This window comes from Pantherophis guttatus, chromosome 1 (genome assembly GCF_059756535.1).
Source record: "Pantherophis guttatus breed Tessera chromosome 1, ASM5975653v1, whole genome shotgun sequence".
NCBI lineage: Eukaryota > Metazoa > Chordata > Lepidosauria > Squamata > Colubridae > Pantherophis > Pantherophis guttatus.
In genome coordinates, this window is record NC_142063.1 from 309094682 (window position 1) to 309115003 (window position 20322).

Below are 20322 nucleotides of genomic sequence, written 5' to 3' on the forward strand. Positions count from 1 at the left end.
ATTAGATCCTGCAACATATTTTATTCTAAATGAGAAAGCTTGTTATCTTTAAAAAACAAAATTTGCAGATATGAAACCTATAAATAAACTTACTTAATGCAGTTTCACTACCACTTAAACATACTTACGTTGTCATAATTAACATAATTTAAGAGTTGTATAAAAGTATTTTTAAAAATGCATTCTTAAAGTGTATACTAATTTTGAAAGGCTTTTCTTGGCAGCAATCAAAATTTCTGGCATACTGTCAAAACCTTTAAAAAGACATTCAAATTTAAACATTTATAATTGTTCGGTATCTAGGAAACACTATATATATGATAAAAATAGAAAGAAAGAAAAAGAAAGAAAGGAAGGATGGAAGGAAGGAAGATGAAAAGCAGAAATTACTTGCCAATTTATATTTGCTTCCAATTCCAATTCTTCCACACATTTTGTCAAACGAGAATGTACAATGTTAAAGTAAGGTAAATTTTCTGCTACCACATATTACATACTTGTGGGTGGGGAAGAAATTGGCATAATCATTAGTGATTGCACAGCTATGGGAGTATTAGACTGATTAGTCTGAATAAGCAAGTGTATTCTTAGATGTGTTCATGGAACTGGGTCACTGTGCTTTTTGAGAATGTGTATAATTTTTGTATGGATGCATAATTGGAAAAATTATTCCACGGAAAACGATTAGTTTAGTATTCCTCATCCCAGGATTGTTTTGGTGATACTAAAGCCATTTATTTGTAAAAATTACACAAAAGGCATTTTATTTTTATCATGGAGGTGATTAGAACTGAATTTAAGAAGGAAAAACTCTAATGGTTGTACAAATGAAAGGATGGGATTCTAAGAATATGCCCTCATCTAGAAGAATACCTAGTCAGTGAAAATTTGCATGATTCATGTTAGAATGAGAACAGTAACAGAGATCAACCTAGTACCAATTATTTAAAATATATATACTATGTTTAACTCTTGTAACCTCACTTTGTTGTTTCATGTAACTTTTTCCCTCCGTCAACTTTTAAAAAATGATCTTTTTAGTTTGTAAATTGGATGATGACTAGAGGTACTCCTCAATTTACACCCACAATTGAACCCAATTTTTCTGTTGCTAAGTGAGACATTTGTTAAGTGAGTTTTGCCCCATTTTACGACCTTGCTTGCCACAATTGTTAAGTGAATCACTGCAGTTGTTAAGTTAGTAACACGATTGTTAAGTGAATCTGGCTTCTCCACTGAAGCCAGTCGAGAACTTGCTTGTCAGAAGGTTACAAAATGTGATCTCATGATCCCTGGACACAGCAGCCGTCATAAATATGAGTTAGTTGCCAAGCATCTGAATTTTGATCCTGTGACCATGGGGATGCTGCAATAGTCTTAAGTGTGAAAAACAATCATAAATAACTTTTTTTCAATGCCCTTGTAACTTCAAACAGACACCAAATGAACTGTTCTTAAGTCGACCACTACCTGTGCTATATTTTCATTTTTTTCTGATGTAAGTTATCTAATAAATTTTTTTTGTTAGGAAAGTGAAATAGAAAGACAGTAAATAAACAAATTATTTGAATGCTAAATAAACAATTATTGGGATGCTATGGGAATTTGGAAGTTGGAAAAATTCTAATAGGTATTTATTCTGGCTTTCCGGATCCCAAACCTGTGTAATGCAGAGCAGGCACATAAAGATAGTCCTGATTTCTCTGAATGTTTGAATTATATGTTTATTAAGAAAACACATCTGTCACATCCTTAAATATTAATGGAGCCCAAGCAATTAGACAAGGTGAGCACATTTTTCAGTTTGTCCTCCTAAATCTAGTACAAGATATAAAAACCAGCATATAGATACAAACAAAAGCCCTAATTTATTCAGGTGAAAGTATAGAAAGAAAAATATCTTTAATTGTGAATGCAAAGGAAAGGGTCTAAAGAATTTTAAGGAAAAAAACCCTCTTATATTTACAGGATACTTAATACCTGCAGTTTTCAAGTATCTTTATCTTACTATTAATTTGACTATGTGTCATTTTTATATTTTTGAATTCTAGGTATATTTAATTTAATAGGGTCTCCACTTTAGATTTTTAAAAAATGCTGTAACACCAAGAGCCAGCCTTGCTATTAGGGGAGGGGGGCAGCTCAAGTTCTTCAAGGATGCTCATCACAAATCCTTGATAGGACACTGATGGTTTTGTGTTGCTTTTATTATTAATTTGTACGATGAACTATCTGAGCAAGATTTTGTTATATTCAGCATTGTGAAAATCTAAAATGTATGCAACGGAGCCTTTGCCACATCTAAAACGACAGTATTCTTCACTAAATGGATTCGTCTGTTTTAAACCATTTTTTTGTTTTTTGTTTTCCTATGATCTTCACTGTAAATTTAGATTGTAAACAAATTGGTAGATCGGTCCTCTCAAGATTGGTAAAAAAAAATTATTATTATTTTTTTGGAAAGCCAAGAAAAACCACAATGGAGCAAATCTCTCCGATGGTTGTTAAGGCGTTTTAAAATATTCAAACCGCCTCGCCTATTGTTACCTCACATACTGCCCTAGAAACATTACAACATTGCACCACCTCCTTCCCGCAACGTATTTCACCCGGAAAAGTCTATATATGGCTCGTCGGGCGCGCAGGTGAGTCCTCGTCTCTCTGTTGCACAAACCCCGCCCGTCGGCCGCTCCTAGTTTCGTGCAGGTGGCTTTGTGAGCTATAAGAGCTCGGAGCCAACGAGATTCGCGGGTTCACCTTCGGAGGAGCGGAAGTAGTGGGGATACGAGCGGCGCAGGTGCTGAGGCGAAGTGCGTTGCGTGTGTGGGAAACCAGGTGTAACCTGAGGAGGCGGGCGCGGCCGGCCGAAAGGAGCTCAGTTTTCCTGCGGAACTTGCTGAGCAGCTTGAGAGAAGAGGGGGAAGAAGAAAGGGTGAAGTGAAGACACGGAGACCGGAGCGTCGCCCGCACCTATTTGCCTTGCCGTCTACCTGCTTTCTGACATCGCGGACGATGGGATTTCTTTCTAGGGCTGCTTTCCTTCTGGGAGCGCTTTTGGCGCTCGCCGCTACGGTGTGGAGCCAAGGTTTGTCTTCCCTCGGCGGGTTTTCCCGACTTTTATTTTCCAGCTCCTGGTGTTCGTGCGTGCGAGGGCAGCGGCTTGTGGAAGAGGAATCCCGCACAAAATGGCACCTCTTCGAGATTCCCGGCCTTCACGTGGAGGAAGGGGGCAGCTCGCTTTTATGTCGGTGGATAGGAACAGAGGTGGCCGGGCTTTCTTGGCCGCGACTTCTGGGGCGGGCTGGAGCCAGTTAGAAGCAGCCTGTCCCTGGAGACTCCCGGAGAGTTGGAGGCGGACGCGTGGAGCCAACGCCCTGTAGAGCCATGGCGCTCAGGCAGCTCCAGCCGTCCCTGGAGGGCAGGCCGATTTGGAGTTCCCAGACTTTCCTTCGGCACGAAACTTTCCGTGTCGCTTTTCTCAGAGGGATGGAAACTTTCTGTCCTAAATCATTTAAAATTCGTTTTAGAATCATCTTAAGAAATTAACATCATAAACTTCAAAAATTTCCTTTATGGTTTTACTCGCAAAAATAAACGGGCAGAACTCTTAACATGCTTAATTTTAATTTTTTTAAAAAAAATACCTGCGTTTAGTTTAATGTGAATAGACAAAATGTCCCATGTACCAATAACATTAGATGTAGATCAGTGGCAACTCCATTTTAACTCCCAGCTAAAATGGAAGGTTCTGTATCGTTTTCTGGTTTGTAAAGCCTTGAATATAGTAGCTTTGCATTATCTGAGCTCTTCTAAAGTTTTCTTAGGGTGTTTCTCTACTTTTGTGTTGAAATTCCAGCCGTTCATCTTAAATTGGTACAAAGCTATACTGGTTTGCTGTACAGTTGGTACAAAGCTATACTGGTTTGCTGTAAAGTTTGCTGTCCTCATTTTTGATCGTTTGGGTCTCTGTTTTAAGCTGCTGGAGTCATCTGACTTCTCTCCAAGGTAATAGACAACAAGTCTAGAAGCTTTTATACAACTTGAGTCTGCCCTTGGAGTCAAAATAAGGGGTGAAGCACTGTTTTAATACCCGTGCAGCTGACAATGCTGTTTCATTCATGGTTTGGGGAGAATATGAAAGCAGAGTCCAAGGCAGAATAAGGCAGGGCATGCTTGTGCCATGCTTGAATGAGAGTGGAAAAATATCTTTAAGTATATAAATGATTGAAAAGTAAATGGTTCCTGCCTAACCTTGTCAGAACTTGGAAACAAAGTGGGATTGTCCAGTTAATGCTTAGATAACCAGAGAATATTAGGGTTACAGGCTCAATCATGAAGTCGCAAAATCTCCCAGAAGAAAGCACTTTTGCATAGTTGAGAAAGTATGGTTGTGATTACATAGTTATAGTCAAGTACAACATGGATTGTCTTTTTTTTATGATTGAAAAGTAACCTGTAGAAACCACAATTGCTTTGTCCCCCCACCCCGCCACACACAAAGGATTTTTTCCCCCTAATTTTCATTTGATCATACACAAGTTCTTACCAAATTGTAACAACTTGTTTTGGTTTCATATATGTCCAAAATGAATGTACTTTTCTAGAGTACATTTTCTAGAGCTGATTGTCAGGAAATTAAACTCTGGTTTTAAAAGGAAGTAAGACTGCTAATCCCTGTTAAACACTAAAATGCACTTTGCTGTTGCTTCCCAGGTAATTTTTTTCACTGAAGTGGGTGGAGATACTTGGAAGTTTATAGCTGGTTTTTTTTTGGTACTACCGTGTTTTCCCAAACATAAGACCCTGTCTTATATTTTTTTGAATCCTGAAATAAGTGCTTGGCCTTATTGCCATGCGCTCAAAAGCCCAATTTGGGCTTATTATCAGGGAATGTCTTATTTTGGGGGAAACGGGGTACTTTAATGGGGAAAAGGTATGGTACATTTGAGAAGGAGGTTCACCTATACTGTACTACTAGTTTATTTTTGCAGAACCAGGGCTCTGATCTTAGTCTGAAGTGTGTAGAGATAACAGTTACTCTTCAGAAGAGGTCTACAGAATAAATGTTTAAAAGTAGCAGCTTTGGCAATCGCTGAGACCTATGATTTGAATTAGAATTATATTTTTAACTGAAATAATATCAAAATATTTTTGAGATTTTTTTCCTGTGTTTATTATTGAAAGATATCTATAATGATGAATATGTTACATAAAAATGTTATCTAGAATATCAGTAAGCGTATACGTGCTCTGCTTTAAAGCCAACTCAAGAATCTTTATGGAATTGCAATATAGAGAAAATTTCAGATATGGTATTAGCTATTACAGAGTTAGAATTCCAAATACAGTAATTTGAATTTTCTGTTAGCAAAGGAATCTTTTCCTGAAGAAGGATGATTTCGCAGGTATCTACTACAAAAAAATAGAAATAGTTATCTATTTGGTACAGAATACAAAGGACTATTTTGTAATAATTTGGTTTGAATATTACAGATGGATGTAGCTGTGAGATGAACAAACGGACAACAAATTGTTCTATTGCTAATGGTATATGCCAGTGTAAATCAATTGGACTTGATATCACAGTGAACTGTCGGACATGTAAGTATAAGAACTGAACAAATTCCACTACACTTTCCATTGCTTTCTGACAAAAGTATTGTATTTAAGTTAACAAGATTTAAGTTAACAAGTTACTCTTTTACTGTTTTTATTATCTTTTAGTGACTTCAAAATGCCTATTGATGAAAGCAGAAGTGACTGGCTTAAAATCAGGTAGAAGTCAAAGACCAGCAGAAGCATATGTAGACAATGATGGCATATATGATCCAGAATGTGATGCAAAGGGCAACTTCAAACCTAAACAGTGCAATGGAACAAAGACTTGCTGGTGTGTGAACAGTGCTGGAGTACGAAGAACTGACAAAAGTGATCAAAATATTACATGCCAAGAAGTAGTAAGGACAAGGTAAACCACCTGATTTAAAATTGAATTTATTTTGAGATCTATATGTTGTACCATTTTACTTTAAGGTTAAAACATCAATTACTAACATTTTAATGGTTTATACTGACAAGTTTATCATTAACAAATTAAGACCAAAAATTAGAAATGTACAAGTTGAGTGTCCTATTTCTTGTGAATAATGTTCAGAGTAATCGAGCAAAATGTTTTATATTTTATTTTTAGCTGGATTATTATTGAAGCAAAGTATCTTGACAATAATGCAGGCTCAGGCAAAGATTCTATTGAAAGGTATGTCTTGGTAATTATCACTGTCTACTTAAGTGCAGCAATTTAATAGATGAAATGTTTTTCACAATGTAATTGAAAAAATGTTTTGCACAATGTGCTGTGCATGATTCCTAAATACAAGATTGTGATGTCTTACACCAAAACAAGAGAATCATAAAAATATAATTAGTTGTCTGTCTTTCATTATTCAAACCTTTTGTGTCTAATAAATCATAGAATAAGCCGGATTCAGATACTATATACTTTTTCCTGGCTCATTTACCTAACCTTGCAAAGTAATAGACAAAACATGAGCAAATGGATTTCTTTTGCTAATTTTGTTAATGTTCTGGTTTACTAAACCATAGCTCACGTATTGAAGTATAAAATAACCAGCAAGTTGCTCAAAACTATTATCCAGTTAGTTTTCATAGGGGGAAAGTGATGGAGGGATTGATGGGGGTTTCAGTACTAAATTGTGTCATAAAGATCTTTATGTTTCTAAGAGTTTCTAATTTATTTCCTTAATTCCCAGTACTATTGGAAAAAACTTTAAGGACCGTTACCTTTTGGATGAAAAGCATGTAAAAGTTAAAGTACGTATAATAGTTATTGGATATTTTCATGGGAAAGATTATTTTGGGTTATCTTTCATGGGGGCATATAAATTTTACTTTTGAAGGTTTAGAATCTACCCTGATTAAAGGTGCAATGTCTGTTTTAAATATGTAATTGTACTATATCAAGACCTCATCTAAAATATTTTGTTAATTTAATTCAAATTTTGAACTATTTATCAAGTAGGTTTAAAAAGCCTGGTTAACTACTGAAAAATAAAACAGAAAAATTATGTTTAAACTTGATATGTGATTTTTTTATGTGAAGATAGTATTTTTTTTTCTTTCAGTATGTGGAACCTTTAATTAGTGTCCATCTCAAACAAAATGCTTCAGAAAAAGGAAATACTGATGTGGATATAGCTGATGTAGCATACTATTTTGAGAAAGATGTAAGTATGTGGAGTTTTTAAAGGAAAGTAAAGTGGAATTATTGGCATGAATTTGTGTTGTATTTCAATAGTTTGTATTTTTTAAAAAAAAAAACACTGAATAATTCATGTTCCTGGTCTTTCAGGTCAAAGGAGACACAATTTTTAATGCAGAATATGGAATGAATGTTGCAAGTAAACCTCTTCGATTTGAGAACACAGTAATATATTATGTTGATGAAAAAGCACCAGAGTTTTCGATGAAACGTTTGACTCCTGGAGTTATTGCTGTAATTGTGGTTGTAGTCCTGGCAATAGTGGCTGGTATTCTTGTACTGGTACGTTTTTCTTATTTAGAAGATCTTAATTCTGATGTTCAAATAAAAAGTATCCTAGAGTAGATAAACATAGAACCTACTATTTTAGACAACTCTTCAACTTTCCGTTTCTCTCCTGGGCCATTATAATTCAGCCAGTCCATGATAAACCATAAATGCTGTATTGTTAAAATTGAAGATTATAAACAAAAGAAATAGAATAGCTACTTAAGATTCTCTAAAGCTGAATATCAAAACCCTCAGATGTGTCATTGACTTATTCACCTCTATAGATATTGATGGAAGAAACTATTGATGGGTATGTTGCCTATTAGATATCATTATATCTAAAATTAATACAGGTAGTCCTCAACTTATAACCACAATTGAACCCGAAATTTCTCTTGCTAAGCGAAACAGTTAAGCAAAGTTTCCTCCATTTTATATTTTTTGCCACAGTTAAGTGAATCATTGCAGTTAGTTAGTAACGTGGTTGTTAAATGAAACTGGCTTGTCCATTGACTTGGCTTGCCAGGTCATGAAAGTGATCACATGACCCTGGAACACTGCAATTGCCATAAATATGAACCAGTTGCCAAGCATCTGAATTTTGATGACGTGACCATGGGGATGCTGCAACGGTCATAGGTGTGAAAAATGGTTATAAGCCACTTTTTCAGGGCTGTTGTAACTTTGAACAGTCACTAAATGAATGGTTGTAAATCGAGGACTACCTGTATGGCATTCTTATGGGGTAGTAATGTTTGAAGGTAATAGCCAGTCTGGACAAATAAAGATGTAAGATAAATTTATGATAAGTTTTAAAAAGTTTTCACTACAATTCTGTCTCTTATGGTGATATAACATTCCTGCCATAGAAGCTAAAATTATAGGAGCTGTCAAGGGGACTTGAACATTTCTACTTAAAGTGCCAGCCAGCAAAAAATATGCTTGTTTCATATGCCATGATTCTTTATAACATTGGGGTGGATGAGGTATTATGCAATGTGTAATTTTATTTTAACCGTGTTATATTTTAGTTTTGTATCTTCCTAATTATTTTAACAGATTTTATATTACAATTGATCGCTGTGGTTCAGATCTCTCTCGTTCAGAACTCACAAAAGGTTCAGGGAATCTGATGTCCTCAGTATTTTGTAAAATTATTCCTGACTGCTGAACTAACAGTTTATCCATGAAACATTTAAACTACCTCAGTGGGAGTTCAGAACATCTAGAAATCACCAGATGATCCATCTCTTAGCCTACACTGACTAGTAGTGCAGTAACCCTCCAAAGATTCAGATCTGTTCCCACTCTTCAAAGTTAGCAGAGGCTTTAAGTGAAAAACTGTTGCACATAATATTAACCCGTAATAGCATAAATAGGAGAGCTGAAGACTGCACGTTTCACGAGTAACACGGAATGGTTTTATCGGTGACTGCAATAGGTCATATGGATAATAGGCATCAATAGTTTCTGGATTATTGTGTCTGTGTTCTGTTAAATTGGATTCTTGAATGTGTTGGAATAGAAAAATACCTGAGCTGTTTTGTTTTCTCCATGCAGATATTTACGCGAAGAAAGAGGGGCAAGTATGAAAAAGCTGAGGTAACTATTTAAATAGAAATCTGTCTTTTTAATTTTTAAAACTATGATACAAATGTTATATATGTTTAATTACAAATAGTTCTTAAGACCCCTGGAATCTCAGTTGTTCACACAGCAACTGACATTCCAGCACTTCCTGTCATGGTTAAGTGATCTTACTGGTTGTTAGCTGGACAGAGAGAATGCCAGATAAAGAGCACAGGGTGCCTTGAGGTGGGGGAGGCCCTAATGGGCCTAGGACAGGCTGCATGCAAGTTGGAGAAGAGTCTTGCTTGGATTTTTGGCCCCTGAGCGAGGAGACTTGCCTTTTTGTTCAAGCACTGCAAATCCCTTCATGCTGAAAGCCAGGCAAGACTTTCAGCCACTGAGTGGAGAAACAGTCTCTTCGCTTGTTGGATGAAAATCACTTGGATTTTAACATGGATGGGGATTTTCAGCCTGCCGATGAAGAGACTTGCTTCTCTACCTGAAGACTGAACATACTGCTTAGATTTTGGCATGGATCTTTTTTAGCCAGTCTTCAGAGAGGGAGTCTTCTTGGCATATGGCAGTAACTTTTAACTTTCCCTGCAGGCTTCCCAATTGACTTCTGGGGGAGCTGACAGGAAAGATTCCATATGACAATCATCTGATCTCAGGGTGCTTTTCAACTTGTTGTAAGTGCAAACAAGTTGCCAAGTACCCCAGATCTCAATCATGTGACTACGGGGGCACTGCAACAGCTATAACCTCAGTCATGATCATAAATTGCTTTGTTTTGCAGTGTTGTAATTTTAAAGTTTATTTATTTATTTATTGAATTTGTATACCGCCCTACTCCTGAAGGACTCAGGGCGGTGAACAGCCAGATAAAACACATATAATACAAATGTTAAAAAGCATTAAAATACAATTAAATAATTTGGCCCAAAAAACGAAATTTAAAACACCCCAAATTCTTAAGACAAATTTAAAAATTTTAAAAAGTTTAAAAGAGAGGTTAGGCCAGGCCGGCCTGCTGAAAAAGAAATGTTTTGCTGAATAAATGGTTATACGTGGTGGACTACTGTAAAGATATAAACTAGCTTTAATAGTTAAGAATATTTCAGTAAGAATTCTGTAGTGGAACAGTTACTGTAGCAGTCTTAAAATCTGTTTTTTATTCAGACTGGGTTTGCAAACATGAGTTAAATTGCATATACTTAATAATGTAAAATTGAAGATAGTATGTATTCATATTTACTTGCACAATTATGGCATAGAAAAAGTTGTCCACATCAGAGACAGATTAGTATTCTTTGTACTGGCAGAAATTATTAAAAAAGCAGCTCATTAAGAAATAACTTTTTCTGTCTTTAGGTAAAGGAAATGAATGAAATGCACAGAGAACTAAACTCGTAACATATGTAACATGAAATGAAAGGAAGACTGGTAAATGAATGAAATTTGACATAAGAGAATATCATGGACTGCTACTTTGTAAAAAAAAATGTCTGAATCTTTAAGCAATCTTTCTACTAAACTGGCATATTACTGCATTTTGAAGCTATAAAGATTCTATTAAAAGTCATAATTAGTCTAAACAGATCAGTGGCATTCCTTTGTCACTATTTCTGATGTAACTTAGTAATGTCCTTTTGGATGTCTTGAAGTATCTGATAATTTTTATGTCTAGGCTGCCAAGTTACTCTTTTGAATACAAGAGTGTATGTTTGTATATATTCACATTTAATCATTTTTTTACACACAGTGAATTTTAATAAAGTTATAAATGTATATAGCAGTTCTTTCTTGGTATTAAGATTTGCTTGCACGGGATTCTTCCAAATACAAAGAGTCCTCGATTTACAACTGTTTGTCTGACAGATTTGAATGAAGAGACTTATGATTGTGGTTACAGCCATTGCAGCAACCTCACAATCACATGATCAAAATTTGGCACTTTGCAATCTGTCTGCACTTACGATGGCAGTGGCGTTGCAGCTCCCCATCTATCCCTCCTCCTTGCCTTTTGGACTTGCTGCACTCCACAGCCCTTGTTGACCTTTCCTGTCTTCTTGCTCCTTTACCAACCAAGAGTGCCATCCTGACTTTTTGGGAAGCAGCTGCACCTGGCCTTCCTGCCCAAATGCCCAGGAAGCTCCAGTGGCATTAGCGCAAAGCAGCTACCTCATGAAGTGCTAAACACGTAGAAAGCATCCACAACGGAGTGAAAAACAGCCACCCTGCAGGAAGTGCAACATACCCGGGAAGCTCTAACGATGCAGCAGAAAGAGAAACGGTAGTCTCCTGCTTTATTTGCGAGCCTACATGGAAAGTGGTTTTGCCTCTTATCTTTTTGTAGCTCAAAAGATAAGTATCTAGGCAAGTATAAAGGTTAACAGCAGCATGTTATATAGGGTTGGCAAAAGCTGCAACTACAGTATTCTTTGTTAATTATTAAACTAAGAATATTATTCTTTCTATGATACAGAAAGCCATGTCAGGGCTTGTGCTGCAGAGTTCAAAGTACCCAGATTACTTTTAATATACAGCTCTTCTAAGTGCACGGTATTTATTTTTATTGACATGGGCTGGATGAGAGAGAGCAAGTTGAAATCAAATAGGTAAAATGAAAGTGCTACTGGTATATAAAAAACTGCTATTGGAGTTGAGATTCAGATTGTTTTACATAGTAGTGGTAAAGCTCTAGGGTACTGATCGTTACCACTGGATAGTAAGGAATAGTAGAGGGGGGTATAGTCAGCATATTGAAAGTTTCTTAATTCAAAGTGTTGGAATGATTTTCCTCCATCAATTTTGGTAGATGGTAAAAAGCATGAGACCCAAAATGGAAACGTTTGGGACATTATAGATCAACAGCCTATATAGAACAAAAGTTCCTCAACATCACCTTTTGGGGGTATAGCCTGACAGGAAACATTGGAGCCATTATAAAACATTCTTCCTAAGGACCAATTTTGGGAGTGGTTCAAAGGATCCGCTCAAATGGTTGATGGTATTTATTGAAAGCTGCCAAGAAATGCAGGAAAACTACCAGAGCCACACTCGTCTCTCATCAGTTTTTGACAAAAGCCATTTGCTAAAAGTACCAAGGCAGAGGCCAAGAGTCTCTGACTGAAATGGGGAAAAAAAAAAAAAAGATAATTCAGGCGAATTTGGAGCTGCAAAGTTACTTCCCTATAAGTAATTGAATATTTGGGACTGGCCTACAATTATACAGAATCTCAATCAACTAATATCAATATTAGTTTTATTTCTCCTTTAGGTAGTTCACTGTAATGGCTAGGCTCGCAACTGGGAGACTGAGTTCTGATCCAGCCTTAGGCACAAAGTCAGCCTTGGGCGAGTCACTCTTTCTCAACCATAGGAAAGAAGCAATGGTAAACCTGAAGAATTTTGCCAAAAAAATTGGAAAGACTATTCCATGCAGTTGTCTGGAGTCAAAAGCTGACTCAAAGGCACATACTGCGCGCGCGCGCACACACACACACACACACACACACACACACGCGAACACATCCTGATCACCTCTCTTAACTCGGGAGCCAGTTCCATCTTTAGCAGATTTAGTGAGCCAGTAGCAGATGCATCTCTCATACATCTTGTCAATATTTAAAAGAATCATAAGTAATAGGACAAACTTGCCAAATTTACATCATGTATTCTACCAATATGGAGTTCAAATCAAGATGGCTATAATAATCTGATCCAATAAATTTTAATAAATTGTTGACAATTTATTAAATCAATTTATATAGTTGCCCATCTTGCAAATAGCCGTTTTTTTGCAGCTTTGAACAACTAACACCCATTAAAAACACTAACAGAGAGACAAATCACACAGTGGTCACCAAGAATAAATCTGGAAGAAACAATGAAAACCTGTCAATGGTCTTCTAAATTCCTAGATCATAAACTATGAAACATTCCAGTCTTCAACAGTTTGCAAAAGGTCAGAAGGGTAGGATTAATTTAGTCCTGAAGGATGTGATTCTCCAGAGGCCAAGTGCTGTGGCAGAAAAAGCATACATTGTAGAAGTTTAGCGCACACCCATCTCTTAGAAGAATGAAATATTTGAGAAATATTAAAAAGGCACAATATTATATTTCCCTGGATGAGAAATTGAGAAATGTGCTCTTGGAGACAGAAAGCACTCCCTATCTTCCTTAATAGCCCACAGCAGATGTCAGCATTTAAGAGATAAAGAGATAGCTTAGCTCTATTCATAGGCAAAAATTCCCTGCAGCAAGATCTGAACAAAGGTAGGATTAGCCCTCAGCCACAATAGGAATTGCCCAAGAAGCCCCTTCATTGCATCAGCCAAAGTTCAACCAAACTTAAGCTCAAATTCCTAGGATTTGTACATGGCCCTATAGGAGTCTGACAACAGCCAATAGAATACATGTTCTTGCACAGGAACAGGAAGTTCAAGTGCAAAGCCCAAGAGAAGGTATAAATACCCCCACTCTCAATTCCATTTAGTCAGCTGCCCAGAATCCATGTGGTTCTGCTTCATCATTAAACCCTTTTTCCAATCAGCCTCCAGCCTCTATTTTGTCTCCAGTGCCTTTCTCCAGGCTTGGAACTGAATCAGATGGGTATTTCTTCCAACACCATTAGATGACATTCTTTAATTGGGGAATCTGGAGTTTCTTACAGGACTTAGTGGCATGGGTAAAAACAACCGGGGAGGTTGTTCTACAAATAATCCAACTTCATGCTATGGAGAACTTTCTAGATGACAACCAACAACTTGCGGTCCTCTAGGAAGTATATTGGGAGCTAATGCAGATCACAGAGCCTACCTATACCATATGTGTACCTGGGTGTACCTATAGTGATCTGTGCCACTGCATTTTGGACGATCTGCAGTGTTTAGATGGCCTTCAAGAGCAGCTGGATGAAGCAAATGTTGCAGTAATCCACTTGATAAGGATAGAGTCATAGTAATGATAAGAGCTCCTACAATGAGCCACCTCATTGTAAGAGTTTGTCCAGCCCTCACTCCACATCTTTGTCAAGCACCTGCAGAATACTGTATCAAAAAAATCCCATCTTCAGCCAGTCCTTATCTTCTTCATCCTCTCAAGGTTATGTTTTTCTTTTCCTTTTCCTTTTCCTTTCTCACTTGCACCTCTCAACATTTCCTTCTGCCTGTAGATGTCACTGTTGCTCTGCTTCTCTCCCTTCTTATTTTATATTGAATTATCCAGTCCAAGTTTTTCAAAAAAAGGTTCTCTAAGTCCAAATTTTATAGTCCCCAAAAATGTCCAAGTTAGTTAATATTCTATTTGAGGTCCCCAGTCCAGCTTCCTAGTTTCAAAGTTCTTTCATTCTTTTAAAAAGTTCTCGTCTTTCTTTCCAGTTTTAAAAATGGCTCTCAGGCTTGCTTGACGCTGTTTTGGGAGGTGAAGGGAAAACAATTCCACCGTCTTCTTTTTGGGTTCCACTTTCACCCAGGCTAATTTCCAGGAGGCTCGTTTCTCAATAGAAGTTAGGAGTTAGAAATCTCTCGCCCAGATCGTTGACACTGCTCCTCAGTCTTTCACACTTTCTTCATCAGTCAGCTGTCACAGCTTCAGTCAGGCACGCAATGGCCCTCTTTTTCTTCCTGCCGGATTGAGAGCCTTTTCTGGATCATTGAGGGAGATTGCAGACTTCCTGAGATCGACAGAGTTTGGTCTCTTACTTCATCACCTCTTTGAGGTGATTTAGGTCCATCCGAACCTCCTTGCAGCTTGAATTTCAGTGTGATCCCACAGAGCCCCGTGGAGATGTGTCGTGTTGCTGCGATATCAGCCCCACCTGCATCAATAAGCTGTTCGTGTTAGATAGCTGAGACAGAGAATAAAACACTGAGACTTTTTAAAATATTGCAACTCTTGGAACTTAAGTCACTGTTTTTTTTAATTGTAATCCCAGAGGAGCATAAATATAATCCACAAAAAAGAAGTGAGACTGTTAATTATAATCCAAGAGGAAAGCAAAAATATAATTAACAGTGTCACTTCTTTTTTTGTGGACTATTTTGTGGCTCCTCTGGGATTACAACAACAAAAAAACACAGACTTTTTTTGGAGATTGAAGATAAGAAGAAGGAAGAAGAAAAAGGGATAATGTAACATTGAATACTCTGACTCCTGAATAGCTTTGTAAAAGGAGAAATTGGAAGGAGATAGTGAACTTGGTGGTCAATACTGGGGCTGATGGGGTATTGTAGTTATTATTTTCAATAATTGGTTTAAAAATATTAAAGTATCACAAAATAAAGAAAACTACATCTGCGCCATCCTCAGCATCATCATCATCATCATCTAGTCCAGCAGGTCAAAAGTCATTGGACGTTATGTTGCAGCAAGAGAAAATGAGTATGATGCAGTCAGAGATGAAAGTTATGATTCAAGCCATGCATGAAGACATTAAGGAAAGAATAGGAAAAGTAGAGGACAAAATAGAGAATCTTCAACAAATAATGACTAAAAATGAATGCATTCAGAAAGTATAAGAGAAAGCTGAACAGAGAAAACAGTGGAAGACTTAATCTGGCAGACAAAAGTCATGAGAAAACAATATCACTTGAGATGGATAAGGCTGATTATTACTTGCAGTTTCATAATATTGAGGAAGAAAAGTGAGAAAACCTGGCGCACCTTAATTTTTGGGGAGGAAAACAAGGAAAAAAGTATTCTGAACCAAATGGTGTAGTAATATATTATTTAATAAAATACCAGTATAGTAGAATAATTTTTACAACCATGTATACTTTTTACAACCATGTAACTTTTACAACCATGTAAAGTCAACAGTGGTATTAAGAACCATCATCACTGTCATTAACAAATGATGAGAGACTTTAAGGTTAAAGCACTCCTCTAATTTTCTGGAAACCCCAAGAACTCATCATCGTTGCTGGTGTCAGAGTTTAGGAAACTCAGTTGCTCACAATCACTTTCTTCGCTACCTTCATAAATGATATCCTCTTCAGTTCCATCTAAGGCATTGCTAATGCCACATTTTTTGAAGGACCGTGTAACAATTTCGTCTTTCACTGAGTTCCATGATGTTTTCACCCATTCACAAACTTGAGTGATAGTGGGCCTCCTCATTAGTCCAGTGGGTGTCAGATCATAATTACCAGCAGCCATCCATTTATTCCACTCTTCTCGCATGTACACTTTGAATGGCTTGTTGATGTAAACATCAAGAGGTTGCAACTGACTGGTAAGACCCCCAGGAATTACAGCTAGATGAGTCTTCACTTCTTTGAATCTTCTCTTTGTGGTTTCACTAATATGTGCTCTAAACTGGTCAAGCACTAATAAAGCTGTTTTTTTCCAGAAGCCCTCCAGGATGTTTGGACCACACTCTTTCAATCCATACTTTCATTCCATGTTCGTCCATCCTTCCTTTCTCATGGACATGCATAACACCTCTTGGAATCACTTCCTTTGGGAAGGCTTTTCTTTTGAATATTAATATTGGTGGCAATTTGGTGGCGTCTGCACAGGACAACACAAGCTTATAATGTGTTTTCTCATGTCCTGAGGTTTTCACGGTTATGCTTTTGGCACCTTTCACATTAATAGTCCTATTTGATGGCACCTCAAAGATTAGTGGGACTTCATCCATATTCCCAATCTGGCCAATTTCAAAATTATTTTTCTTCCTGGAGTCAATCACAAAAGTATGAAAAGACAAAATCTTACATTCATACTCTTTTGGCATTCTTTGTGCAATTCTAGTTTTGGTGCGCATAGCAAGGCCATAATTAATGAAGAGAATAGATATCCAAATTACTAAGAAAGTAAAATATTTAGGGATTCATCTGACAGCAAGATGTGTAACTATTAAGGAAGATAATTACTATAAACTGATGCAACAAATTAAAGCAGATTTGGAGAAATGGAAAAATCTGCAATTATCATTGATAGGAATAATAGCTACAATAAAAATGAATATATTACTGAGACTACTATACCTATTTCAAGCAATTCCGATAAAATTGAAAAAAAATACTTTGAGGAACTCAAAGTAATATTAAGATATATCTGGTAAGGGAAAAAAAGCAAGAATAAGCTTAAAAATGCTGCAGGATTCGAGATACAATTGGGAATTGTAATATCAGGCTGCGGTACTTACATGGGTGAAAGAATGGATTGTATTGAGACATACAAGACTATTGACTTTGGAGGGGCATGATTTGCAATTGGGCTGGCATGCCTTCTTGTGGTATGGGAAAAATAAAATATATGGTTACTTTCAAAGACATTATATTAGGAATGCATTATTGTTAGTGTGGGAGAAAAGTAGAGAACAACATTACTTGAGTATACCAATTTGGCTTTCAACAATGGAAGCAATGATTCACCCAAATGTTATTAACATGGAAAATATTGTTAGGTACAAAGTTGTTTTGAATGAAAAGGGGAAACAAGAATTGAGCAATCAAGGGATTGATATGACATGGTACTCACAAGTACAGATACACATTCTAGATATGAGAAAGAGGTTAAACTATGGTTTTTATAATGAACTAACAGAACTAGACAAGATATTGACAGGGATAGAAGAAAAATTGATAAAGAAAACATACAGCTACTTATTAGGCGTGAAATTGGAAGAAGAACAAGTGAAGGAGACAATGATAGTATGGGCAAAAAACTTTGGTTATACAATAGTTAGATAAATGGCAGAAATTGTGGGATAGGAACTATAAATTAACAATGACAACTGCATACAAAGAAAATTTGTATAAGATGTTTTATAGATGGCAATTTCCGCCAGTGAGGTTGGCAAAGATATTTAAAGGTAAGTCAGCTAAATGCTGGAAGTGCCATCAGATACCTGGGTCATATAATCGTATCTGGTGGACATGCTCAAAAGCAAAAAAATATTGGACAAAAATACATACATGGCTGGAAAAAATGATAAAACAGCATATTGATTTAAAGCCAGAAATATTCTTGTTGGGGATTTTACCCGAAAAATATAGTAAGGGGAATGCATATTTAATTATCCATATTTTAACTGCAGCTAGAATTGTATTTGCACAAAATTGGAAAAGTGAAGAGATCCCCACAGATGAGAATGTAAGAGCCTGTAGTACAGTGGACTAAGCACTGTTATTAACATCTGCTGCTTGCAATTACTGCAAGTTCAAATCTCACCAGGCTCAAGGTTGACTCAGCCTTCCATCCTTTCAAAGGTAGGTGAAATGAGGACCCAAGATTGTGGGGTCAATAAGCTGACTTTGTATAAATATACAAAAGTATGAAGGCTATTGCTTAACGCATTGTAAGCTGACCTGAGTCTCTGGAGAAGGGCGGCATATAAATTAAAGCAAAAAAAAAAAAAATGTGATCAGAAAAATATTAGAATGTGCAGAAATGAATAGCCTAACACTAGCAATTAAGAACAAACTGAATACTATATGACATGGAACTTATTTTATCACTGGTTAGATAACACTGGTTAGAAACAGGGAAACAAATATTAGTGAAATAAAGAAGATATCTTAAGAGAGAGAAACAAATATTATGATTATTATGTTTAATATTACAAAGGTGTTTGTACCCAGATGACACAGTTTAATTGAAGATGGAATTATTATATTAAAAAATAAAGAAAAAATATTTAAAAAAATCCCATCTTCTAACAGTGAAGTCAGAGAAGTAAGCTCCCTTGGCTTAGCATAATGTATTAATAACTACTGAGTGATTTCACATATGTACTAAAACATTACGGTACTGTATTGCTTAACAATAATTTATGAAATATGCAATTGCTTGTTATATATCCAGTAAGCCCCCAGTCATGGTTTATGAACAGTACTGTTGTAAACAGTGCACGTTCGCATATGGAACTACCCAAGACAACAACGTGAAAGCAGCAAAGGAGGTTATTAATGTATTTGCAAATACAAGTGCAACAAAGGTGAACACAGAACAAAGCATGAAGGTCAGGTTATATCCCCATACACAGACTCACCGCCCCCTCCCCTTGTTAGCACAGCATCCTATCAAAGCATTTAGTTTAAACCCCTCACCCAAAACCCTTTTCCCCTAGCTAAGTTTTCAGTTTTTAACTGTTTAACCCACTTTGTCTTGCATAAACTCTATTGTTCTTCTTGTCCCCTGCTTGCAGTTACAGCTGGCATCTTGCTTGCTAGGCTTGTGGTTTCACACACCTGACCTTTAGCTTGTTACCTGTTACATGTTTTTGGAGACGTGTTTTTGAATTTTTCCAGTTACATGCATTTATGCTAAGCATTTTAGAAACAATACATACTCCATCTTGTTTTTGCATTTAATATTTGTATATAATATTTGTATGTATTAAAATTTGTTTATATCAGTACCTTGGTTCACTCATTTTATTAATCCAAAACAATAAATTACATTATTACTTAATGCAAAGGTGAAGCAACACAAGGTGGCTTATTTTTTAATAGCCAAAACAAACCATGAGTTATATGTGTTCTTAGTCACTGAATTACATTGGACTTTGTCCCAAATCTATCTAGTTATTTTGAAGGCTATTATTGTCTGTAAAGGTAATTCACTGAAGCTGCTCTGAAACAGTTCTGTCTGAGTAAGCACGCTGATTAGGGTGGGGGGAAAGTAGCAGGAAATGGCGCGTATTTTAAATACGTTACAACCTGCGAGGTCTTATTTTGAAATGTCTTGATGATAAACGTCTGCCAAGCAAATACGCATTTACTTGACTCCCAAAACGCTTGAAAGACGTTTTAGCTATTCTTTGATTTTTACCACCTCCGTCCACGTCCTCGGATCAGAATTCCTAGAATTCACAGCCTGCATTAGAAAGGCTGCTGAAAAAAGTGCTGGCAGAATTTATTTATTTAATTTGTCAAGCATATATAAGATTATAGATTAAAAAAAGTATAAACATAATTTGAATACATGAAAAGTATACGAGTAAAAAGGGACATTGCATGCGAATATTTAAAATACAGCCCTGTGCATATTTAGTAGAACGCTCTAATAATGCACTTAAAGTTTCTTCACGAAATGGGGAGAGGGAGCATATTTTTCAACGAAAAAGGTGTAAAAAAGAGAGTACATCATCTCCGCTCACTTCCCGATAGCGACGCATCTTCGAACTGTAGCACAGACGGTGTCCCAAAAGGCCTATTTTGCCCAGAACGCGTTGCGATGAGGGCGGGACT

At 36.6% G+C, this 20322-nt stretch overlaps 1 protein-coding gene across 1 annotated transcript; it reads left to right on the forward strand.

Moving 5' to 3' along the window:
* The first annotated feature begins 2451 nt into the window (after positions 1-2451).
* On the forward strand, positions 2452-10906 carry EPCAM (epithelial cell adhesion molecule). Its single transcript, XM_034427448.3, has 9 exons — positions 2452-3085; positions 5494-5601; positions 5725-5968; positions 6191-6256; positions 6771-6831; positions 7143-7244; positions 7370-7561; positions 9110-9151; positions 10490-10906. Exons 1-9 carry the CDS (start codon positions 3013-3015, stop codon positions 10529-10531), a joined length of 930 nt encoding a protein of 309 aa, XP_034283339.1. The 5' UTR covers positions 2452-3012; the 3' UTR covers positions 10532-10906.
* Positions 10907-20322: the final 9416 nt, after the last annotated feature.

Excerpts from the sequence above, each read along its gene's own strand:
- EPCAM (XM_034427448.3), top strand. The coding sequence starts at position 3,013 with ATGGGATTTCTTTCTAGGGCTGCTTTCCTTCTGGGAGCGCTTTTGGCG. Across the intron at positions 3,086-5,493 it reads CGCTACGGTGTGGAGCCAAG|ATGGATGTAGCTGTGAGATG; the intron begins GTTTGTCTTCCC and ends TGAATATTACAG. Across the intron at positions 9,152-10,489 it reads GCAAGTATGAAAAAGCTGAG|GTAAAGGAAATGAATGAAAT; the intron begins GTAACTATTTAA and ends TTCTGTCTTTAG.